Below are 26,287 nucleotides of genomic sequence, written 5' to 3' on the forward strand. Positions count from 1 at the left end.
CACTGCGGAGCTATGAGGATGGAGAGAAAGCACCAGATTTTAAGGGGAGTTGAAGGAAACAGATGAGGAGAACCCCAGATACTTCTCCACCTTTTCACACCTGCACTGTGTCACTGAGCTCTCACAATACACAGCAAACAGCCTTCAGCTACATTTCACGCCCTCTTTCTCCAGAAGTCCTGAGGATGTTTAGAAGCCTAAAAATGCTGATAGGCAGCATTTGTGCGATGCTGCATGTTCCCAAAAGGATGAACTGGGATCCTGAGTACAGAAGAGACAGAATGTGACAGAACAGAATTAAAATATCCCTTTTAAACACATCAGCTGCTGCATCGCGGGTGCTACATAAGCCTCAGACCCACAACTTCCAGCTCCTTGAGTTTACTTTTCTCAACTTTGCCACTACCCCCAGAGACTGAAGCAAAGAGAAATCATTCAGAAACAAAAAAAAGACCTGGTAGGGGACCCGGAAAGGGAAAAAAAAAAAGGGAGTGTCCAGTGTCAATCAGGAAGTTTGCCCACCCTAACCTTTGTACCTTAGGTGGAGTTGTTTGTAAGCTGCTCCAAGTGCCTCTCCAGGGAATCCAATTGCTAGGAGAGCCGCCAGGTTTGAGAGGAAAACGATGGAGGAAGGGCAGCTCGAGAATCAAACAATCGTTCTTGAGTGCTAAAGAAACTTTTCCTCCACCATCACGTCACCTTGGAAGCAGCCAACTTTTGGGAGCGGAAAGACCGACTGCCCTTTTTCTTTTTTGGCAACATTACAGTGAATGAGCATAAACCAGTGAGCATTAATGATGTGCAGTGACAGCACACAAACTTCTCTGGAAAAGGGAGGCTCAGTTCCCTCTCAGCTGGCCAGGCAATGCTCACTGACTCACAGGCTTCATTATTTTTATGCCGCCCTCTGGGGCCTCCAGAGGAAGCAAAACATTTTTATTTGTCAGAGAGCACATTTTTATTTTGATTTTTTTTTTTCTTTCTAAGCAACCATGAATGAAGCATCTCCAGCTGCAGCAAGCTCATGTGGAAAGAGCTCGCAGTGTTTGCAGGGGAATTGGAAAGCACAGAGGGCAACTTATCAATTCAGCCACGTCTCCTGACTGGAGTGAAAAGGATTGGGTCAGTCAACAACTTTAATTTTATGGTGCATTAGTACTACAGCTCTTCTTCCTTCCAGTGTCATATTTGGAAGCAAATCTTCAGATTGCAAGGAAGAGAAGATGCACAAGATCAAGCAGCAAGTTCAGAGCAGCTGACCAGGCTCCCTCCTAGTTCTTTTCACCTGAAGTGTTTCAGAAGAATCTCTTTGCATGCAGACACATAAACCAGGAATCCTTTAGCTGCTGAATATCGCAGCAATATCACCCAACTGATTTATAGGGAAAAAGAAACAAAAAAAGGCAAAAAGCTACAATTATTCAAACAAGGAGGGATTTAAGGGAGTAAAACTCTGCTAGCCAAGTTCAGTTTCCTCCAGCACACCAAAGCCGGCTTTCAGACTTCTCTTTGAAAAAGATACTGTAATTTATTGATAAGCAGCAGCAGCATTCAGGACTTTTGCTCTGTTTTATCAGAAGGAAAGCCGCCCCAGCAGATTGGTGCCATACCAACTTGCAAGCAGAAACGTTCACCAAATCACCCACAAGCCTTCGTGCAGCATCTGGTGAGTCTCCGGTAATTTCCCATTTAAGTACTGATTTTGCACAGCCCTGCAAGCCCCAGAGAACTAATGGGATTACAAAACTGGTAACATGACTTGTAACTCCCACCTCCTGTGCCAGCAGCACTAGAACAAAAAGAGACTCAAGCAGCCTCCAACACCAACATGAACGCCGTGGTCCATTCTCACCCTGCTCTGCACATGGAAGCCACCAAGAATGTTAATAAACATTGGATTTTAAATGGGGGAAAAAAAAATCCAGCTACGAGGCACAACATCTGTGTTACTTCAGCAAACAGCCCCAAACAGAGAAATGCAATGGTGGTGAGGGAATCTGTTGAATTTCTCTGTTCACCAAACATGACTTAATATGGGGTCCGTGGGCATCCCCACTCGTCTGGCGGCTCTTGGAGGAGATGGTCATGACAGTGATTCAGACACCTAAAAATAAAGCCCTGCAGGCACAAGTATGTGTGTGCTCTACCTGAGTCACCCCAGGCTGTGAGGAGCATGTGAGCCAAGGCTCATCTGTTTCACTGACAGTCCTGCCACAGCCAAGCAAAAACCCTCATCGCTGAGCTCCGCTTAAACTTTTTCTCCCATCCTCTCATTTTCTCAAGCACATTTACACTCTCTCCACACTGAAAAACCTCTGCTAGGCCTGGATTTCAGTCCTATGGCTGCCAGCTTTGAAACTCAGACCTGAAAGATTATAAGCCAATGTTGCTGAAGCTGTTTATCCATCTCCAAGGTGACAGGATGTCGTCACTGCCACTCGGCAGGACACCAAGCAGAAACGCATTATTTCAGATGCTTTGGGGAAAACCCTAATTGCTCACAACCTGCCTACAGGTTCACCAGCTGAGAAACAAGGTTGCAAATGGAGCCTTGACTTTTTGTCTGCCCCACAGCACTAGCTCTGAATGGGAAAAACGACAAACCCAGCCTTCTTTCATCCTTGGAGAGTAACCTCAGCTCTCATTCATTAGGCGATGGAAAAAAAAAAGAGAAGCTGGCTCAGATCTGCCTGACACAATTTCCAGTTGCTTTGGACATTACTAATTATAGTCATCTTTATTTTTGACCTCTGATTACAGACTCCTTGCACATGCAGTCTGAATGGCAGAGCTAACCCCTCTTTTCTAGTAGGCTCGGGAGGAACCTTATACCCTGCCCAAGAGCCACCGCCCACGCTCATCTGAGTGCAAGAAATGAGATCAAAACATGGAAAGCATTTGCTTAAACATGCTCAATTTTATTTTCTTCTTTAGCAAGTGCCACAGATCAAGGGCAACAGTCCAGGTGAGAGTGTGATGTAAGCTCTTTTCCATGCACGTTCCGAGATGAGCAACTGCTCGGCGCGGGAGCCTCGTTGCTCCCTGTTCTGACTAGCACTGTGTATCCTCGGGGCTCAGATGCTGAAAAGCAGATATTCAGTTCAGTAAGATTAAACATGTCTGCACAACTCCAGTGCACCATGCTGGGGGCTCACATCTCTGCAAGAGAGAGAACAATGAATTTCAGGAACCAGGCCAGCACTATCTCCTAGAGGCACTGCAATACCAGTGTAAACTTCCCTAATATTGCTTACTCAATAAAACAAGGCATCACAGGAGGGCTATGCAAATCCCTCAGCTTTGAAGTACCGCTCTCCTGTTGCCCCAGAGGACCAGCTCTCTATCTCCAGGCACACAGACAAGTGTGTGTGCAAGGTGATACAGCAGCACTGCAGGTGTGAAATTTCTGATGTAATCAGGTCAGAAGCTGCTTTTACACTATTGTTGTGCTGCTCGTGTGAAGGGTTAAGGAGCTGCAGGCCATATCCTCGACTCCATACCCTGTTCTATACCTGATAGGATCTGCAATGAAACCACCAGCTTTACTGCCTGCCCACGGGCAGTAGGAAATTTTAGTCTTCTATAAGCACAATTTGAAACATCAGTGCCTCCAGCAAGGGGAAACTGAGATGTTAATTGAACTGAACAGCCCAGGAGGGAGCTCCCCCTTCCTCAGCTGTAGGATTAGCACATCCCTAGACCATCATGGCAGGAAACAGGAGGTAGCTTAGGGAGTCTAAGTGGGACATCTATCTTCACTGCACACAAACATTAAAAGTTACTTTAGCAGTAAACAATTATTTGTGACAACTTTCTATTTTATCCTGTCTCCTCATGCCTGAACTAAAACCTCCTGGTTATACTGCTCCTATGGAAAACAGGTTTAAAGGCAAACTGCCACAAACACCTGCAGTTCTCTTCAGTCTTTTTGGCAAATCCTGACTTTAAAACAAACAAGGAGACTGAACTTCTACAGAAGCAAACCCTAGCAGAGCTGTACAGGCGTCAGCAGCAACAGGAAGGGAGTCTGAAGGAATCCATCCCATGTCTAACTCAACTGAGCCCACTGAGGATTTAAAGTTTCAGTAATATGGAAACAGCCACCAGAATTTTACTTGTTAATTTAATGCTGAAGAAAAAGCAGCTATTCCTCAGCTACTTCAGAATATTACGTAGCCTAATGCAGTGACAAGTTTGAAAACCCACTTAACAAGGGGATACCTGAGCCTGATTTCTCTGGTGTTTCATTCTTTGCTGCCATGCAACATTTTTCTTGTATCACCCCAGCTTTCTACATTTAACAGTTACTGTTATCTTTAATGGAAATGACCAAAAGTGGGCCCTACTAAGAATAGTTTCAATTTTTCAATGAACTTCCACTTTGCTCATACAGGAAGCTGGCCTGAAGGTCAAGAAGAAACATCTTCAATGCTAACATACAACAACCTGACAGCTAAAGGGAACTAAGCTGAGGTTGGATTTTACCAAAACCAAAGCTGAACCTCAGGTCAGCACCTCTATAATCCTCCTGAAACTATTCTTTTGTCACAGAATAAATCTTGGTGAATTAACAGTGATGATTTTACCACCAGCCCATTCCCTGATCATATCCCATCCCATGCAGAGCATAACACCAAGTTCCACAGGTGAGATCTTGCCCACGAGCCAGCCCCACCTGTCAGGGAGACACACGGACACGTTCAAAGACCACGATCCACTCCAAATAAAAAAAAAAAAGCATGTTCTAAAAGCCAGTGCCCATATTCTGTGGTAAAGAGGCCTTAGGATTCTATAAATAAGAAATAATTTTGTGCAGTATTTCTATTCAATTTGGTTTTGACAAAGCCAAAGCTGGTTTGAGTCCCTGCAGCACAGCGTGCGGCCGTGCGGTGATCCCACCATCGGCCCCGAGAGGTGAATCAATACCAATTTCAGCTCGTGGTCCGTTGAGCAATAACACTTTGGAGCTTAGGATGGTCTGTTTGGAAAACAGCAGCCAGCCTGAAACTCCAGCTCCACGGGGCCCCGAGCCATGTGGTGCCAGGTCAGGCCAGGCCCTGCTCCATCGCCTCCAGAGAGCACGGCCCTTCGCCCAGGCTGAGCCTGGTGCCTCGTCAAAGCTTCACCCTCATTAACTTCACGCTCCTCCACTGTGAAAAACATGCCAGAACCCACTGGTTTGTGCAGAGCATTTAGGATGTCACAGCAGTCAGGTTCAGAAAGACATAAAGAGATGTTTATAAAAAATACTTGTGGTGCTGTTACTAGAAGGGTAAATACTTCCTAAACCTCCTGGGTTTAATATTATCAACTGGTAACACACGACCTTCCTGCACAAGCTTCACCCCGGTTGTATTTTGAGTTTTCAGCTGGATCCAGCCAATGAGTAAAAAAAAATAAAATTACACTGCAGTAAAGCAACAAGAAACACTATAAACCATCTTTCAGCTAATAAACCACTGCCTATAATGCTGAAAACACAGAACTGACTTTGTACATATGATCCATGTTTATTATTATCGGTTTGCAGTATAAGAAGCCTCTAGTACTAAGCTTTGTGGCAGCACAGTTAGAAAGCATCACTTTTTAATGGCTATCTAAGATCACAAGAGCTAAAAAATACTTATGCCTAAGAGATTATGGTGGTGTTGCTCAGCAGAAATAACTGTGTGTTTTGGAGGGGGCTGAGGGGAGTTGAACACTGCAGCCATTGACTGCAGGACCTCAGCAAACATCTGCTCCCCACAAGGGCAACTCTCCCACAACGCCCTGCAAGACTTCACAAGATCTCCAGTCTGTGCTTGGACTTCATTTATTTTAGCACATGTTTTCGGGAAACTTCCCTTTCCTTTCTACCCTGTTTACAAATTTACACAGCAAAGTCACTTTGCCTCCCTCCCCAAACAAACACGTAAGTTTTGCCTCTTTTCTCCTCTGTGTACTCATGAGCTCTGAAGCTCAGAAAATAAACTCTCAGCTACATCTACTTCTAAACTGCTGATTTCTGTAGAAGAATGACAGATGGAAGACACCTCTCCTGCTTCATTTTTGGCAACTCTGCAGTCAGAAGTCTGAATACACTGAATGTGCCCTTACTCCTCATTAACCTGAGAGCCTGTTATGTATCTATTGCAAAGAGTGCAAAACTGGAAGATGTCTCAAACAAACCTTGGAAAAGACATTTGATTTGGGAAAAGCTGCTTCATTAAAATGTGTTGAAACTCCTGAAGCCTTCTGCAAAAGGCTCCTACAGGCTATGTGACTTTAACCAGCACTATTTCCACGTCTATCTTGATATTACACACAAGTCATAGGTACAAAACACCCACAACGGTTTGATTGCTGCTATTTGATTAAAAAACAACACTATATATAGCAGTCACATAATTACGAAACTGAACCCACTCATATGGGAACTCTGAAAGCTGCCCCTCACAGAAGACATTTTCAACAGGCATTCAAATCACTTCTAAAAGAGAATTAAAAAAAAAATACAGAAAATACTTCAATACAGTCAAGTTAATTTATGATTTGTTGGCAGAGAACAGAGTGGGTGAAGAGCTGAGCTGGTTTTCTGGCAGATGCACAAATCTATACTTTTAGAGAGATTGCCTGAAACTGTAACACACCAGAATTTATCAGGATAAAACAGGCAACATTCAAAGCCACAAGAATCTTATAGCTCAGACTTTATAATGAGAGGACTTTTCCACCCAGGAAAGCTAATTCAAATCAAGATGAAGGCTGGAAACTCACATCATTACTCCCTACGCAGTTTTACTTTGGAATATGACTGTCCACTTGCAAGGATTTAGCCAAATAGAAGGCAAAAAGGTAACATTTAGGGATAATTCTCATATATATGGAAAGTTGTTTCTCAAAGATAAAAAGTTAAAGTCTAGCTTTATTGAACCGAAGTAGATAACAGACCCCAAAGGAAGAGATTTTTCTTGTAGGAATTGTCATTTTTTATTTAAAGGATGCTTCTACGGTATTATAAGGAATCAGGACAACATAACACGAATATTTTCCACTGTAAAGCAGAAATCCCTGTTTTGTCCTCTCCCGTTAAGAACTGGGTCTGCATTTGCAAAACAACCCGACAAAGAGGTGCCACCTCCACTAAAATACTTTGTCATTCAGGAACCCAGTGGAAGGGAAGTCAGCTCCAGGCCTAACAGCAAAGCTCCAGGCTTACATTTAAACAATGGTCCAAACAAAGCCTGACCTAGCACCAAACAGGCAGCTGGTTTTTTCACAGGGATTTGCAGAATGGTTTTTTTTGCCCCCTTAATGTCAAAACTGCCATCTCTGTGCCTCCAAAATGACTGTGTGATGGCTTTTCATTTTACACAGCCAGAAATTCGTGGCACAAATGGGAAAGAGGTGGGGATTCAAAGGACACGTCAGTCACACAAAAATGCAGAGCAGATGCAAAAACATGTCAGTATTGGCAGAGGACCTACCTGGATGATAGCAGCTCAACTCAATGTCACTATGAGTGTCTTTATAGGACAAATGGACTGTGATCCTGAAGCCACATAATATTCCTATAATGGGCTTGAAACAGGCTGCCAGTCACAGGCAGCACATAATAAACAGTTTGGGCAAAGCTGTCCAAGCAATAAGCAGGTTACTGTGAAAGAAATGACCAATCTTCCCAGCAAATGACCCAGCATAACCAATCTCACCATCCCCAACAAGCTCCCAGACTTAACAGTACAAATACTTACAGTCACTTTCAACATTTCAAACCAAGAAACCGCTCCCTCATATTCTTAATTACCTCCCACAGCAAGACAGACAGGGATTTGGAGCCTCCATAAATCCTCAGCAGTAGAGAAATCAACCCATTAATTTTCTAACATTAAGTCTCCTAGGTTTATTTTATAAAATTACTAGCCAAACCAGAGTCCAATAATGAGATGATCTATTTGGAAATAATATTTTGCTTGAGGAAAAAAAAAGAAACCCTGTTTTCATCTATAATATCCATAAATCACTGTGTTTACAAACTACAGCTTGGGGATTCAGGGCCAATCCAGTGATAGGATTTCTCTTCTGTTTGCACCGTGTCAGCATCTGCTCTCTTCATGTGAAAACAAAAAGCTGTCCAAGGAGATTATAGCACTTTCACACCCTGAACCACCCAGGTCCCTAACAGTCTGCCTAGTTCAGCTCATTAGGAGCACACTATGCTTTGCATTTCCTACCATTTTAGCATTATAAGTGTTTAAATGTATATATGATAACACTGGGAAAGCAGCTCTTGTTCAACTTCAAACAAACATAGAACACTTCTTCCTTACAAAAGCTGAAGTCAAATGCTCCAAGGCTTCTTTCAGAAAGTCATCAAGGTGAACACCAATAAACACTGTCAAAAGTATGTCCTCCTCTCCTCAGACATGTTCTTACTGTTCAATTACACTTGGTTGTAATGGTAGACATGGCTTATTAAAGGATTTTCACACACCTAAGGAGCCAAGTCTGGCAGTGATTTTTTTATTTAATTTAATAAACATTTTACTCCTATATAAACACATAGTGCTTTTAATGAGAAGTTCTGAAAAACACCAAAAAAACAATCACCTCTAGGGTAAAAGGTAACAGCCAAACAGGAGAAAAATCACAACAGGAAGAAATTATATTCCAGAAATAATAGCAAATAACACAGATTTCAAAGCATGCTAGGGACTATAGAGCACCCACTTATTGCAGATAAGAATTCAAATTGAATTCTGGAGATCTAATCTGAAATACAGAGAGTCATAATATTCCTGGGGGTAAAGAGCTCCAGAAAGCATCAGTGCTACAGGAGGAGGCTTCTTCTGCCAAATTACCATCACTCTTACTTGAATTCACACCTTCTGGTTGCATATTAACACAACAATCTTGTATTATATTAACCTCAGTCTATCATTTTACCTCCACAGAAGCACAGGCCAGAAAGGGAATTTCAGAGTTGAAGCCCATTCTCTTGCTGGATCATAAAAATGACAGTGTTACCGAATCACACAAAAGGTCACCCACTGGGACCTGATGCAAAACAAGGAAAACCAAAACAAGGAAAAGAAGCAAACAAAGAAAAACACTTAAAGAAGGAAAATCTTTGAAACCATCAGTCCATCCACTTAAGCGCTGTTAATTCATAACGATCCTGATTCTTACAGCTAGTTCTAAATTCTCCACACAGCATGTGTCACTTTATTTAAAAAATACGATCTGCTTTTGAATTTTTCTGGGTAGGAACACAGATGTACACAACGCTTTGTATGCTAAAGACGCGGCTTTACAGAGGGGCTCAGATTTCACACGTGCCCATCTTTTATACGGCAAATCCGTTCTGACACTGGTTATTGTTACAGGATCTGAAAAATACAGAGGCACAGCACCTAACATGGGAGTTCTGAGGGCAAACAGGCTACTGCAGAGAGGCTCCAGACAGGAGGAAAAAAGAGGCCGCTGGGTCGTCAGTCAGACTCTTTTTAATCAGGTTGAAACGCTTTGCTGCAGAGGGGGGTTCAGTCTCTCCAATCCACGTTCCCATCGCTCATGCTGCTTTCTTAATTAGCAGCAAGTGGACAACAGCTGTCAGTAGCCTGGAGGCCAGAAAGTTATCAGCAAAAAGGGGGATGTGTTAAGGACAGAGACAGGGGGGCAGCCAAGAGATCCATCCACAGCCAACAGTGGGCACAGAACCATGGAATGGTTTGGGTTGGAAGGGACCTTAAAGATCATCTCATTCCAACCCCCTGCTACAGGCAGGGCACTGACACTGAGAGGATGCTCTTCCTGCTGGCTTTAGTCTGGTTGTTTTAACATATGACTAATTGCAATGCAATTTTTTTAAAAATTTTTTTATTTTTTTTAGTATTCCCGTAACAGGAAAATTTAAACGGAGAATAGAAGGAAATGGGATGGCCATCCTAATGTCTTGATGAAAATACATGAGGGTCAACTCAAAGGCACAGAAGAATACAGTCTCCAATATTGTTGCTGAAGTTTTAAGCATAAACACGAGAGAGCAAGGAAAAAAAGACGTTTTACTTAAACAGCAGAGAGAAACTTTAGCAGAAGATACAAACTTAACCAGAGGCAACTAGAAGCTCTAACCTCAAACAGCACAAAAATAAAAAAAACTCTACTCAGTCATTATTATTTGTGTATTAAATCCTAGGAGACCAAGCTATTGGTCATGACCTTATTGCACCACATATTACACTAATGTGGGTCAAAAAGAAATCTCTGTCCCAAAGCGGTGATGCCCTTTGGTCAAACCATTTGCTTATCTCACAAGACAACTCCCTGACTGTCTGGATGATCAAGAAATAAAGTAATTGCTTCCCTGTTGGATGCCCTGATTACTGTCATTTGTGGCAATGGGGAACTCAATGCAATTGGAAGCAATAAAATGTATTATTAAAATTCCCCACTGCCCATTTGTTGGTGACAAATTGTCATCACCCGAACTTCAACTTCTTCAGAAAAGCCACACTTCTTTAGAATTTGGCTTCAAGTTATTCAGAAAGCAGAGATTTGGAGCAATTTTCTGAGGCCTGGCTGGCAGTTCTGCCAGTTCTAAATATATCCCAGCTTTCTGAGCTTGAACCTAAGCAAGGGAAGCTGGGCTGAAGATGGAAGCATTTCCCCAAGCTGCCAGTAGACTAGCAAGACATCTAAAAACCCTCATCAAATTAAGTGCTTAATTACAATTCAGACTTCGAGACTCTGGAAATTAGGATAATCTTCTGGGAAATTTAATAGTCTCCCACAAAAGAAATTGCAACATACAAGCCAAAAAAAGCACAGAGCCTGGAGAGTGTTATCCCATCAAATCATACCTTGTACTAGATTCCTCACCCTAATTTCCAGAGAATATGAGGTGAGATCCACAACTTAATTTCAGGTTGTTGAGCCTCTGGGAAAGATTAGGATCAACATAACCAGGAGGTTAAATCATGAACAGCAGTCTCATGTCAAAAGTTGAGAAATGTTTGTTGAGATGAGTTGATGGAGAGTTACCTGTGAATGGACCTTCCCACACTGGACTTGGGGAACGACCCGGAGGTAAGGCCACAAAGGGCACTGCTGGGAGAAGGTCTCAACAGTGCCATTTGCACAGACACTGAAATTTTGCCAGCAAACCATGGCTGCAGCCTTGCCAGCCCACTCTGCTCCTCTAGGTGGCATGGTCTGTGCACACAACATCACCTGCATCTTCCCCCACGAAGAGATGTCACCGCTACACAGCATTACTTCCACTCTCACTACCTAATGACATCCTTAAAAACATGAACTAGCAACCCACTCACAGGGTTCACAGCTCCAGCAATCACTGAAAAGCCCACAGAAGCTTAGGGAGAAGTAGAGATAATCTGACCACAGTACCAAGTTAAACCATACCAGGGAACGAAAGGAGGGCAGAAGTTGTAGTCGCTGTTCTCACCTCACTACAAGCAGCACTTTCCACCACCACCCATCATGAAGTCAGAAGTACAGAAGAAATGTTTGCACAATGCTCCAAAAATGTAAAGCTCTAGATGACCACTAAGCATTACACATTTTCCTTTTTTGATTCATGAAATTATTGCCTCAAGGGAAATGGAATCTTGTTCTCAAAATAAGGCAGAACATCCCATATTTCCTATTGCCACCACCCTCATGAGCCACGACCCCAGGACCACACTGAGCAGCAAGAGAAGCTCTACTGCTTATGCAAGATGTGTGTGGATGTTCCTCTGCTGTGACATACATTCCACTGCTTGCTGGCACATCCCTTTCATCTCCAGGACAACCCTGCTGAATCAAAACCTTGTGACACAGGCAGGATGCTCTACAAGCAACATGAGCGTACATATCCAAAAAACCTGCAAACTAAGAGAAACAAAGGGCAGTGAGAGGTGACAAAGAAGAAATCATATCCTGGTATCAGAGACAATAAGGAACAACACAAAACAAAAAGCAGTTCAAGCCCAGAGCTGAAATGCAGAACTTGGGAAGTAACTGAACTTGGGCTGGAAGTAACTCAGAAGCTGAGCTATGACACTGGGTTCACTTGTATAATATAGCAGTCATAGGGGAATGAGTTTTCCTCATCAGCAGCTTATCTCTGCATCCTGCTTCCAGACAGGTTCACATCTGGAGCACTGTACTCCTTGCTCACTGTTTTTTCCGTGAGCCAAAGGTCAGCAGTGCTGCTACAGCCTCCCATACATCCCCTGGATGAGCCCAGCGGAGCCCAGGGCCTCCCCTGCTGCTCAGCTGGCACTGATCAGAGGGGTTTGGGCCAAAATAATAATTTATTTTTCCAGAAAATGTCAACTACAGAAATTCAATGAAATGTCCATTAAATTCAAAGCAAACTTTTTGGTGGGAAGCTATGGAATTCTACATATAATCTCCTCAAAATTCAGCTCTGTGATTAAAACCAGAGATAGACTGAAACAAAAAAGTCCCAACTTGCTCATTAGGCAGCTCAGGACAGGGAGTTGACTGCATTTCCAGTGTGTGCCCTGCCTAACACAGGTCCTGGTAGAAACCAAGTCTGAGTGACAGGGGTGCTATAATGCCTGGGAATGTTCAAACCCATGGATCCAGTGGAGATGCCTACTCACAGAAGCAGAAACTGCTACATGAACTCAACATAGAATAAATCAATTAAATTTGTACCCTGGAGCAAGGGTTTGGGGAGTGTCCAGACAAGCCTTTACAAATATTAGCTAGCCTGAAGCTAAATACTTCTCTGTAAACTATCCTACAGACTTTGATACCCGAAGAACCAGGAATTATTTTCCCCCAATATAAAATTCTGACCAAATGAAAATATGAAAGCAGTTCTTGATACAGCTTAACTAGACTTTGGTACTGATCATTTAAGCCTGTGCTGCTTCCTACTGATATCAAGGCTTTCACAAGATTTTTCCTATGGTTTACTCATAATGAACAGCTGCTCTGGCAACTGCTGGAGTCAGCAGGTACTTCCTGCCCTGAAAAAAAAGTCATCAATACATCTCAGTAGAGAAAATCATACTCTCTTTAAAACAATTCATGATAGGGTTTAGATATCAACTGGCCCCATGCCACAGACACTCCCTTAAACAATGGTTACACCCTCTATACAGCTAAAAATGAAAAAGCTGAAAAGGAAGACATTTTACACAAGTTCCCAGGGTAAAACACATCTGAGAAGCACTGGTCTGGGACTGACATTGTTCTACTAGAAGAATAAATATCTGAGCTCAAATTGTATTTCCTTCACCACCTTCCCAGACTTGCACAAGAAGAAAATCCCTCTGAGCTTTCCTTTTATACTTCTGGTGCTCTCTAGCAGAGTGAAATTTTATAAAACTGTAAATAAATTAGAAGTGCTGCAGATTATGATTTGCCCTTTTGTTAACATCACTTGTAGTGCCAGCGAGCCTGTTTGCCAGCCAAGGAGAGGTCTGAAACTCTTTCAGTGTTGACTTTAAGCTGAATACAAATATTGAGTGATCTGCCTGCACACTGAGTCCTCAACCACAGCAAAGCACAGCAATGCTGCTTACAATGCTGCCAGTGAGACAGGGTGTCAAAACAAACATCATTGTATTAATTGCATCTGTTGATGAACCAGCCCGAGAACAGCCTTGTTTCAATCACAGGCTTTATAAGACAGCACTGAAATGTTACTGTGAGCGTTGAAATGGATGAGTCAACAGATAAAATACAAAAGCATTTGTAAGGAGAGTCTCGCTGGAGTGATTTGAAAAGCTGCACAGCAACTCAAAATGATGGTCTTTATTGACATAGCTTGCTAATGTAGTCCTTAACCTCGTCTTAGCTTTCAGTTTTGTTTTCCACAGTCAAAGACAGGCAAACACACATGTAGTGTTACCTGTGCAAAGGTGAAAGATCAGTAGAGGTGTAACCAACATGAAAACACTTCAAGAAGTCATGACAGACACTAATCCTTCTCACTGGGGGAGTTTACTATGGCTCTCCTTGGTATTTTGGAAGCTTTCCTTGACCTTGGGGAATGGAAGACCTTTCAAACCACTACATAAATATGACACTGGGGGCTCGGGGTCAGACCAAGGCAGGAAGCAGTGGCTGCACACCACGGGTGAGCCTCTCCTTTCGTTCTTACTTGGCTGAAATGATCTCTGCAGTGTCACCTAAGGTCAGTAGATTCAGGTTACTGAAAGAATGACATTTTAAACCTGACCCCTCTCTCATCCAAAACCATCTGCAACTCATCTTTTAAGGCTGAGATTATTCATTCCAGGGGAATTATCCACTAATCAGTTTTTATCTCCAAACCAGGTCCTCACGCTTGCAGCTGGTCAAGAGCTCAGTCTGGCAGAGGTTTTGGTTCCTTCCACTCTCAGAACATCTCCCAAAGGGCAGAATTCAAAATACATTTGATAGCATCTCCATGTGCTAAGGAAACTGGCACCAATTTGCCAGCCAACACATCGTGTGCCAAGGTGCAGAGGCACAAAGCAAGGCTTCACTTTATGAGTCACTTTGACTTGGAATGGGCCTCAGTTCTTTACATCTTCGTGCACAGGGAACTGCTGCCTGAGGTTTTGCACCACCAGGATCTTCTGAAGTAGGATAAAAAGTAAGCAAAACCGGACTGCACAACAGGAGAAGGAGGCAAGGACTCCAGTGTTTCCCCCAGAATAACAGAGGTCAGCACAGACCTCTGGCTCCCCAGCACACTTGCTCACTAGCCCGGCTGCTATTCTGTATTTGTCACAGTCAAGTGTGAAACTCAAGAGAACCATGTGGTCAAGTGAGTCAGATCCCTGCATTCTGCAGATGCTTCTCCCCGACTTATTATAGTTCATCCTTTCGCTACAGCTCTGCCCTGTGACAGCAAAGCATTTCAGACCCACTGCTCAACCCCTGGGACAGCAGTTCCTCCAGTTCCCTCCATTCACTCACCCATGCCATGGACCAGCACGAAATTCATGTGCATCTCCATCTCCCAGAGCAGACATCCCTGTTCTGCAGGGCCTTCAAAATTAAGATGTGCCCTTCATTTGCAATTATCATGCAAAAAAAAAAAAACCCAAAAAATCCAGGCAGATAAGCTGCCTCCAGCATTTCATTCAGAGGCCAAGGCAAATAGTGCAAAACTTGCAGTTTGCATCAGTAAACACAGCAACGTAATAGTTTGGTTTATCTAATTTTTAAATTTGAGGTCTATGTTAAAACAAAACCAAACCCAACTCACCTGGATTTCTCCTGGCAAACAAATTGTTGAAATGGCCAAAAATCATATTTTACCAACTGCAAAAGAGAAATTCTGGAGATTCTTCAGCTGGTATGAATCAGCACAAAGGGCATTTTACAGCTGTACAAATAAGAATATTTTGGGAAAGAGAGATGTTTTTAATTCCCTCTAGTTCATTTAATATTATCTAAACATCATAGCTTAAAATAATCCTGATGGACAAAAGAGGCCAGACCTTTCTATTCAATACAGTACAACATGCACTGTATCAAAAGTATTCCCTACTCTCTCCTTGGGTAAAATGGCAGGGATGGAGGAAAAGAAATCCTTTACACTGCAGAGCAGAAATCTCTACCCAGACCCATTTGTTTTACTCTGTAAGTATTGACAGATGAGTAATGAAAACTTTGCTGCAGACACAGCCTGTTCTTCAAGGCAGCATCAGTTAATAAACCACAACCACAGCTGCAAAAATATTAAGGAATTTAACTAAGTGACTCCTTCAAGGGCACGGGATTGCAGGAGGAGCCAGTTTTTGTGCTTTGTTATCATCCCAAAAGTTAAGATCATGGTGTGCAACATCCACACAAACCACTGTTACTGTTTTGGATATAAAAGCTTTGAATAACAATTTCATTAAATGTATACAACTGAGTACTAATATTTCTAGCATGATCTTTTTCCATTATGATAATATTTGAAACTTAGTATACTGCGTTGCCAAAGCTTTTAGATGTGAATTATCTCATCTGAGAAGAATTAAATGATAAAAACAGTATAACAGTAACAATAAAACTCACAGCCTGTCAGCTCTCAGAATCACACAATCATCAAGGCTGGAAGAGACCTTCAAGATCATCTGGTCCAACCATTAATTCAACATAATCACCCCTAAACCATGTCCCCAGGAGCCACATGCAGACTCCTCTTGAACACTTCCAGAGGCAGTGACTCCACCACCTCCCTGGGCAGCTTATTCCAATGCCTGACCACTCTTTCAGCCAAAATCTGAACTTTCTCACAGGACAAGCCACAGCACTGGTCTGGTAAAATGGCTGAGAGTGGTGTTTTGCAGGAGTTATCAACTTTGGATGCCAGACTTGGATCAAGAATCAACATTAACAGCCAAGTCAACAGCTCATGCAGGCTGGTAATGATTTCAAAATCAGACTTGGTAGGGGAATTTTTTGTATGGGTTACACCAATATCAAATGAGGGTTTGAATCCTTTGGACCTTGGCACTTGCCAGGCTTCCAGCTGGCAAATGGAAGCTCAGGGAAGTTCTCCTGTGTATCACTTGTGCTACACCTGAAGTCTCCAGGGAGCCCTAGAAGTGTTACAGTGAAAGGTACACCTCACATTTGAGGCCTAATGAACCAGGATAATGAATTCAGGATAAAATCTAAGAGTAAGAGCTGCCAGTGCGTATTTAAGGAATTTATACAAGTGCTCTCACCTGAGACAGACAGGAACAAAACCATCTTTGTTTAAAGGCTACCTGGAAATAGGCACAGGCAGTAACAAGAACCAAATTCTCCTTTGGCCTGGTTTTTAAGTGTTTGTTTGCCTTGCCATTTTTATCAGGCTTTTAACAGAAATCCACCCTTCACTGCCCCTGATTGGCTCCTCTGAACTGTCCCCAACACATAGTTGTTTTTTACCAAAGGATTCAAGTCATCTTTGCCAAACAGAGTATGGGACAGCTACATTTTCCCTTTAGCACGAATGAAGGCACTGTTTGCAACCCCTCTGATTTCCTCAGTCTTCTTCAGAAAATGTGCAGAAATTTAAATATATTTTAATATCCATTCCTCTGCAAAGTTTGACTGAAATTGGTAAACCAGTCCAAGAGTTATAACAGATGGATGAGCTATCACTACTGCCTTATCAAAGGATGCTACAGATTAAATAAGAGAAATACAGACAAGGAACAAGCTCATCTCTGAGAGATGCACCAAGTTACACACCAAGAACTCAGTGGCTGTTCTTTAAAGGGATGTTGTACATCTGAATCTCATAAAATTGGCCATAGTTGAGAGCACCAGCTCATGGCAAACAATGTACTTTACATACCATTCCTTAAATTCACAAGATCATTTTAACAGGGTGGTTCTGCAACGTTCTGAAGTGTCTCTCCTGTAAACTACAACAGGGCAGATGGACAGAGCAGGGGACAGAAGTGCCACTGTTCCCAGTGACAAAGAGCAAACAGCCACGCACAGAAAAGAACCACAAAAACTAAGCTTATAACAGAGAAACTCCCCACCTCAGTTTCTGTCAGTTATGCTCTAGATATTGCTCATAAAGATACAAGATTAAGGGGTTTTTAAAGTCATGTGACTGTTAGATGCAAAATGTTTTTGGTATTTCTCCCACATAATAGCCCTGAAGAAGTAATTCTGAGCGGTAAAAGTTAAACTCAATCCCTGCCCTGCTCCTACCATGCTCTGTCAAAAATCTGGCATCAGCCTTAACATCTGATTTCGTGTGACCTTTGCAAGGCTATTTATACAGACAAACCACCTCCTGCATAAACCCATGCTCCATGCTTTCTGTAAATCCCTGTAAATTCACAGATGAGCTCTAACTTAACCTGCTGGCAGACCTCCCTAGTTCCTCAAACTTACTATTCTTGTATATAATTCAGTTTAAAGCTTCTTCTAACAAGAAAAGCCGAATAGGTACACTTAAAAAAATGATTAAATGGATAAAATATAACCAAACAGGGATACATAATTTTCTTGCCTATGAAAGTTGCAGCACACAATCACTCCCAACAGTGACATGCAAGGCTACATTGTTAAGCAAAAAGTAGATGGGAACCACCCACACTTTAACTCCCCACACTCAAATTGACAAAGTTAAGTGTTTATAGTTAGAGCACAACTGAAAGGATAATGTAACACCCAAGGAAAGCTGTGTTTCAAACAGTATTGTCCTGGTAACTAAAGCCCAACATCAGATGGATTCACTGAGTGCTGCTCTCCAGAATTGATTGGAATGCACTACACAACCAGAACTAAACTATTGATTACCCTGGGTGAAAACTAAACTATTGATTACCCTTGATTATGTGACTCTTGGTTTGCAAAGGAAAACTTTCTAAATATGGAATTAATTCCTGAGGCTGTTTTACCAACTCTTTGGCAGCAGAGACACGAGCCCATCAAAAGGAAAGGGATAAAACAATGCCTGCTGTACACTGGGAACACACTCCCATTTTAATTATTAAAGACTCCCTGCAAACTACAGTTGAACAGATACAGAACTACATGTTCAGTCTCTTAGTAAAATTCTATCAAAGTTTAATCAACCAACCAACTGCAGTATCTGCTTAGTCCAATTTTACCAGCCATGAGTAACTATTCTTTAATTTTAGCCTCTACTGATTTTTTCCTTTCTTTTCAGAAAGCCTGAAAAAGAAAATTCTCATCTTTTTTTTTTTCCCCAAAACCCAAGACTTTTTTTACACGTCAGGGATGAAATTAAAGATCTTGCTCAGAATATAAATGGGACTGGTTCAGTGAATGTGTTAAGTACTCAACAAAGGGCATCCCCCCATGAAGCCTTCAGAGAGAAAGAACGAGAGCATGGGAGTGCAAGCAAGCTTTAACCTTTCTCCCTCAGCAGAATAATGAATTAGGTTTTCCTTGAGGCACTGATGGCCACACCAAGACGTTAAGTTACATCCCAAAATGCACAATATTTTCATGGCACCAAAAAAGCTCTACCCAAAGCAGCAGAGACCATCACCCAGTAAAGTAAGATAATGTAAAACATGCTTTTGCTTAATTCAAAGACCCTCAGCCCCATAATTAAGAAGTCTCTCCTTTAGTGCCACCCCTGCTCAATTGACCTTCCAAGTGGGATAAAATGGGAACCAAAAAAAAAAAAAAATAAATAAAGGAACCTGAAATCAAAATGCTAGCCAGAGCTTAGAATACAGCTCTTGTCAATTCTCAAATATTTTAGATTACTTTCCTAAATATGATCAAATAGAAAGCAAGCATAGGGGGACCAATTCTCCCAAACACCAAGTGAACATTCTGATACAGACCCTCTTTTCCTTGTACTTGTTTCTATTCCCTTCTCCCTTGTTCTCAACAGGAAAACATTATCCTACAAACTCCAGACAAGGTGAGCTACAGTAGCAACTAAAACAGCAAACAGATTCAACATGAAGAGACTATCTGAAAGCTGAAGAGCTTTCACCGAAATGTGCAACCCAAATAAAAGTAGATCAATAATCTGATCCATCAGCTTTCTCAGGCTGCTTCACAGAGCATGAGGAGACATCATTTCCCTCTCAGAGATGAAACTGTTTGCACTGTCAGTGCCATTGTCACACACTGTAAGAAGAGATCAGAGATGTATTTTTAAGAGTGGATGCTGCGGGTCGGGGAATAGAGTTGTAATTTGTCAGGCTGCAGTAACGTGAACAGCAGAAGTGCAGAGCATTCCTCTGGCAGCACGTCCCAACCTGCAGGATTCCTGTAGCTTTTCCGGATTGCTGAAATTCATCTTCTGTCTCTTCGCCTTGGAACGGACTCCCCCGAAAGCCGCCGGGAACGTCATCCTTGCCCGATTTCCCCCCTCGTCATCCGTCTTGTCTTTTCCTCCCCGCTCTCCTCGCACGCAACTCACCCACCGCTCCCTCCTCTTCTCTCCCCAGTGGGCTGGGCAGCCTCTCTCTTCTTTTCTGCTCTTTCCAGCCATTCCATCAACATCTCCATTTGTGATGTCCCCTTTTCCTTCTCTGGTACCCTTTTTATACATGGAGGAGTTTGTACATCTTGAAGTTCTGGGGCTGCAAATTCAAACTTGCAAAGGTGAATAAATCTAGTTTTCCTTCAACCTGCTCTCCCTTTTCCTCTAATCTCTCCTAAAGCCCAAAGAACAACACACCATTCTCCATTACCATCCCTTCATCCCACTGTGTTCTATAATACCTCTCAGCTGTAGATTATGCAAGTCAAACTGTGGTTATTTAGGCAAAACTGACAAATAACAAAGCCAATATCCTTGCAATAGCTATGTTATTTTAATACTCCTTCCATACCACTTCCATGACACTGGCTGAATCCCATAGTTTGGTGATAAGGAAAAAGGATGTAACACCAAAGCAGAATTTCCCAAATATTCAGGCACTTACAGCACAATAAATTTTCCATTGTTTTCACAGAGAAAAGCTTATTCTGTCACAAATCTGAGAAGCTGGAGGACCTCTTGCCATGCACAGGATTTTTCTCCAGACGACATAAAGTCTCCGCAGGCAGAACACAGGCTGGAAGGATTTCTTACATGATAAGCAACATTACACAGAGGTCAACAGCTTTCCAAACTAGCAGAGGACCCCAAATCTCTAGTTTCATCAGAAAAATGTTGGGATGACATGCCTTGGAAAATGGAACAAGTTACATCTACTACATGTATCCAAACTATGCAAAAGATGGGTGTGGTGAGGAGGGGGAGAGAGGAAGGAGGCTATTAAATCACCTTACCTGTAGTTCTGACATGTAATTTGTTATTTTTAATATATGACATAGTTTCTGGAGTTTTATCTGGCACAAAGACAGGAGATGCTCTCTATCATTTTACCTCTGCCTGGGCACAAGGACCTTCCAAATTTGGTGCTACAGTAACAAACAATTGCAGCTTTCACCTCCCACCAGCCCAAATGAGAAGTACCTGTAATACACATAATGACTGAGTGATTGAATTAACTCTGATTAGCCATAAATGCCTCTGCCAAGACAGGCATAACATCTCTCTAGCTTCTCTAAAATAAAGTCTAGAAAGTTAACTCTTCATGTTCCTCCATTTGGAGTTCAGATGCTGTAAGATTCTGAACTAAATACTCTCCTTCCAAAGGATTTGAAAGTCAACAGCAAAGCTCATTTTGCCAATTCTACCCACAGGTTTTTGACTTTGGAAGAAATAAGGTCTTAATGTATATTTGTTATATACATATCATTTTATACACAGTATCAGAGTCTATCTGCTCCTACAGTAAAGTTACTAGAATCAGCTGAAGTATCAACTGCAATTCAAAACTTCTAGAAATATGAACAAAACCCCAAGGAAACCTGGAAAAGGAGTTAGAGATTGACTCCTTTCCCTAGAAACAACCCCCCCTGGTTTCTTCCACTCAGGAAAGACACTGCAGCAAGCAAAGCCATGCTGGCAGCCTATGGAGTCCTCACAAATAGGAAACGTTTGCTGTAAGTGAATCAACAGATCTAAATGAGGGATGTTTGTGTTACAGTCTTGACTGACAGTGAACTTCCACCCCTCTCTGCTCACCAGGAGGTTAGCAAGAGCCAGTAAGAGTTACCACCACATAAAAATCACACCAAGAGATATATTTAGTCATTGCGGTTCAAGGAAAACGATTGCTTGCACTGAAAATAAATTTTGCAATTGTTCCCAGTTTCTGCTTTTTCACTGACTAAGGCACATCCCAGCTGCTTCACATTCCAGTAGCCTTCAGCTGTCTTTTTTTTTCTCCAGTCCTTGCCCACTTCCCTCTTACAACTGCTGTGACCATCCCAATCCTGCAGCAGTTATCCCGCAGGCTGCGTTTCGGAACACGCCAGTCCCGAAGCAACACAACACCTGTCAAGCCTATGATGGCTTACAAAGGATGGCAAATTCTCTTTGTGCCATTTTGTAGAAAAACACACCAGGCAGTGATGTTCTTGCACCTGTATTTTGCCTCTCCACAAAACCAGACTGAATTGCTGATGCTGTTTAAACAAGTTACAATAAAACACACACGGCATGTCACTTTGGGAGCAATGTATTGTAAGAAACAGTAGGTGCTAAAAGCCCAAGTAAGGAAGATTTGGAAATGAATTGTCTTTAAGGTTGTGAGGTGAGTCTTTAAAGGGGTTTAATTCTCAGACTACAAGACAAGAAATTTAATATTTTAAACTTTGTTTGAAAGCCACCAGTAGAGCAGCACTTAAACCAGTTAACTGCAAAACTTTTCACCTGAAAGCCTCACTTACACTGAGGAACACGGTACAGTGGTGAGTGCACAAAAGAGTTCTGCCTAGTAACTCACCTAAGCATGACAGACAAAGAGAAACTGCAGAAAATTGTACAGGTGTAAAAACTATGCAGGCTAATTTCCATAGAATGATCCAAGAGACGATGACAGTTCAAAATATATCCTCCACAAAAACAAGATCCCCAGGAAACTTCACGTTAATACAAAAACATTTGCAGATGCACAATTCAGAATCACATAAACTGGCCTGGAGGACTCTGGATGAGCATTAAGTTCCTATAAAGATGGGAATAATCTGACCTCCTGAATTGTGTCTGCTATTTTTGCCATTTTCCTTAAGAACAGAGTTCTTCTGGGATTAGCCCTAGATGTTTATCCCACCAATACTAAAGGATGAGAATTTGAGGTGAATTTGCTTATCAGGCAAGTGCTTATAAGTAAAAGGTGAAGCCAACAGCATTTTTGGTCTACTGGGAATAAATACATCCAGTTGAATCCTGAGCAGAATAGAGATGACTGCCTGCACTCCAGGTAACTAAGACTCAAAACAGTTATTTTAAACAACCTTTAGCAGATAGCTGTTGGAAAAACAAGTTCACAAGGGATATGAAAACCCTGCAAGAAATTACAAGATTAAGACTGAAACCCCCAAGTAGAGTAAACCTTCAAAGTATGGCACCCATATGTTCTTTGGTTTTAATAAAGGGCATTCTTGAAGGGACCTGCTTCACCAAGAGCTTCAGGTTCAGACCTGATGTTGTCTAACTGCTCCCTTATTCTCCCTGAACGATGCAGAATAGTTCAATTCCCTGGAGCACGTAATCCATCAGGTAAATAAATACAGGAATTCATGCATTGCCATGGTAACAGGAAACCCAAGCAGAATCTGTGACCTTCTCCGCTCTTTCTTGGCATCCCTATTCTGGATTTCACATCAAAAGAGTGAGAGCAAATATTTCCTGAAAGTGAAGGCAAAAAGTCACAGTTCTAGAGTGTAGAAAAGCCAACAGCCATTCCTTCTCTTGAAGTCAATGAGGGTTGTGCTTTGGAAAAGTATTTGGAAGTCTCCTGGCTGGAGCCTAACAAAACAGGGGTTCTAACACTTGTTAAACCAAAATATACCGTCTTATTCTACGTTACCAGATGGCTGCCCTTCACTCCAAAGCAGAGCTCTGAATTGCTCTACAGTGACCCTTCTGTTGATTAAACAGCAGCACTGAGAGGCTCCAGAGGGAGCCTTGTCTGCTGTTTCTTCATGGACGGGATGGTAGCTGCTATCTCTAATCATTTATTATTGTCTTTTATTGAGTGCCAACAAGGTGTTTCAGTTAAGGACCCAGGGAGCAGATGGATGCAAGATTTCTGGGGGTCTAACCCCTGTAAGGGATAATATATTTTTCCCAGCACCCTTTCTAGATGGACACATGAGTCAAACCAAAGCCAAGCCCATTCCAAAGTTTGCCACAATGGCTTGTGATCAGGCAGGAGCCTATTTTATTTACAACATAATGCGTTTTGCATGAATTTCTGCTCCCATAAGAAAAACAAATTCAAATGTACACAAACACACAGACCTTAGACCTCACAGCATTTGTTCCATGACTCCCTATCCTTTGTTCTGCTACTGTACACATTTTGACAAACAGTATCCCAGAATTACTGTGGTATTCCAGCCTGTGTTTATTTGGTGACGCTGTTAACAAACTGTTTGTGTCAATCAGGAGTTCAAACACTCAGAAACAGCGATGGGGATGGGGACGATCCTGCACCGGAACAGCTGGCTCCCAGCTCTCCCTCCCTGCCTCTTCTCCTCCCATTTATATTTGGACTGGATTTTTTTTTTTAAATATCCTTTTTAAAGAAATGAAAGTACAAGCAGTTGAAAGAGGACAGACTCCCAGATTTACAGTTTCTCTTGTTCAGCAAATCATCACTACGACAGACGCCCACTAGAACAAATGCCTCCACACTGAGGCTGCACCCACTGCATCTTCCAGCTGTACACTCACAGCACTGACCTGGGGACAGATCCTGCACGATCCTGGAGTTTTTCAGTGGGAGCTCAGCATGTCTGGTCTCTAAGTTGAGCAGCGGATGATTTTTATACAGTATTTTATTGGTATTACATGGCATTTTATAGCGTATTTATATTTATACTGTGTTTTTTGGCCTTTCTGTTCTACTGTTTATGGAACCACTCTGCATTTGTGTGTGTCTACAGAGTCATCCTCCTGTGCTTGAACTCTCCACGCTGCCTCACCAGTGTGCAGTTGTATTTACTATTCTCACAGGGTTATTTACTGCGCACGAGTAAACAAAACGTGATCACTTATTTATACGTCTGTAATTACTGTCTACAGTTACTAAATCCCAAGCCAAATTCACCTCCAGCATAAACAAGTGGCAATTACTCCTGGGCTGCCCCCAGGTCTGTGTACTCTGCTAACACCTTCCTTACTCAGTGGAGTAAGGGATGAGAGGAGGCAGGGAAGCATGGAAAAGCACGGGAAAGAACAGCCAGAATCCCAGAGCAAAAACCCGCAGCCAGAGCAAAGCGCTACATCGTGATACAATGTAAGGGATCGTGCATCAGATTAACCTGAGATATTTCTGGAGTAACATTTGTCCCGTGACGCGATGCACACTTGTTAGACAGTAACTCAGCGCGAAGAGCTGGAAACATGCCTATGTTCTCCAGGGAGAAGGCGGCTGCCAGGGAGCCAGGCTGCTCATCCCCCGAGGCCGCTCCAGAACCCGCATCATTGGAGAACACACTCACACACGGTGCAGCGCAGGAGCCAGAGCAAACCCGGGTGGAATGATCAAAACCGGAACGCGCTGCTACCGACTCCGCTCCTCGGAAACAGGAGTCTTTCCTACATCCGTGGCTGCTGTCCTGGAAAGCCTGAACACTGCGCTTCCCGCATCCCGACTCGGGCTGCTGCCCTGCCTTCCCCAGAAGGAAGCTGCCTAGCTATTCCTTACAATAAAAATACAAAACAGCATTGATTTTTCTCTGCTAATTAAATGCAACATAATTAAACTACGTAACTTCGCTGCTTGATTTGCACAACGCTAATTGAATCTTCTTAAACGTACTACTCCCACTACGGAGAAAAACATGGGCATTCAACCATCTAAAGTGACAACTGAGAACCAGGCACGACTCCAGAAGCACAGAGAGACAATATGATCCGTGCTTGAGCGTTTCCTTGTGAGAGCAGGAGGAATCTCAGCAGCCTCCCCTGGCTCTCATGAGCACCCCAAGCAGAGGGGAGAGTTTAGCAAGGAAGAGGGAAAAAATGAGCAAGTCCCCGCTGACATTTGCCTACAGACTCGTCTTTTCTCATCCTCCACAAACACCAGAGGAGGAAAGTTGGAAGAAGTTGATATTAATCATTGCGTGTAGGCCCCAAAAGCGCTGCAGCGCCCGGCTGCACTGATGCTCGGCTGCACGGGGAGGACGGAAGGGGTGCAGGAACGTAAAAATTAAAGTAAAAGAATTAGGAAAAAATAGGAAAAAAATAGGAAAGCTGGGGGGGGAAGGAAAACGCGGAGAAGACACAAAGCCTGACCCGGGCAGCGCAGGACCAGCCCCGCGGGGGGACGGGCTGAGCATCCCCCGCGGCTCCCCGGGCCCGGCCGCGTTCCGGGCCGCGCTCCCCGCCCGCTCTGACAGAACCCCCGGGGGGAGCCCCGCCGGGGATGGGGGGCCCTGCCCGGCTCCCCCAGCCCCGCCGGGCCGCGCCAGGCCCGCGGCACCTCCGGCAGCTCCGAACCTCCGGCGGCTCCGGCAGCTCCGGCAGCTCCGGCAGCTCGGCGGGGCGAGCGCGGCCGCCCCCCGGCCGGTCCCCCCCTCCCGGCTCCGCTCCGTCCCCGCGGGGGCCTCCCCGGCCGCTCACCTGCTTTCTCGATCTTGCCGGACATGTCGGAGCCGGCGCTCGGCGCTCGGGCCCGGCGGCGCTCGGGGGGCCGGGCCGGGCAGGGGCTTTGCCGGGCTCCCGCGGCTGCCGGGCGCGGTGCGGGAGCGGCTCCGGCGGCGGCCGCGGTGCAGC

General features: G+C 43.4%; 1 protein-coding gene across 7 annotated transcripts in view; it reads right to left on the reverse strand.

Moving 5' to 3' along the window:
* The window catches only part of RAPGEF1 (Rap guanine nucleotide exchange factor 1), an 83,501-nt gene extending 57,277 nt beyond the window's left edge, over positions 1 to 26,224 (reverse strand). For all 7 annotated transcript variants that reach the window (XM_027687608.1, XM_027687607.1, XM_027687605.1 and 4 more), the window contains exon 1: positions 26,135 to 26,224. In XM_027687608.1, the coding sequence (XP_027543409.1) occupies positions 26,135 to 26,159 (25 nt within the window). In that variant the 5' untranslated portion in view covers positions 26,160 to 26,224. The remainder of the gene's footprint in view (positions 1 to 26,134) is intronic.
* Between the last annotated feature and the right edge of the window lie 63 nt (positions 26,225 to 26,287).

Source organism: Neopelma chrysocephalum, unplaced genomic scaffold (assembly GCF_003984885.1).
Source record: "Neopelma chrysocephalum unplaced genomic scaffold, ASM398488v2 Primary Assembly neopelma1_74, whole genome shotgun sequence".
In the NCBI taxonomy this organism is placed as follows: Eukaryota; Metazoa; Chordata; class Aves; order Passeriformes; family Pipridae; genus Neopelma; species Neopelma chrysocephalum.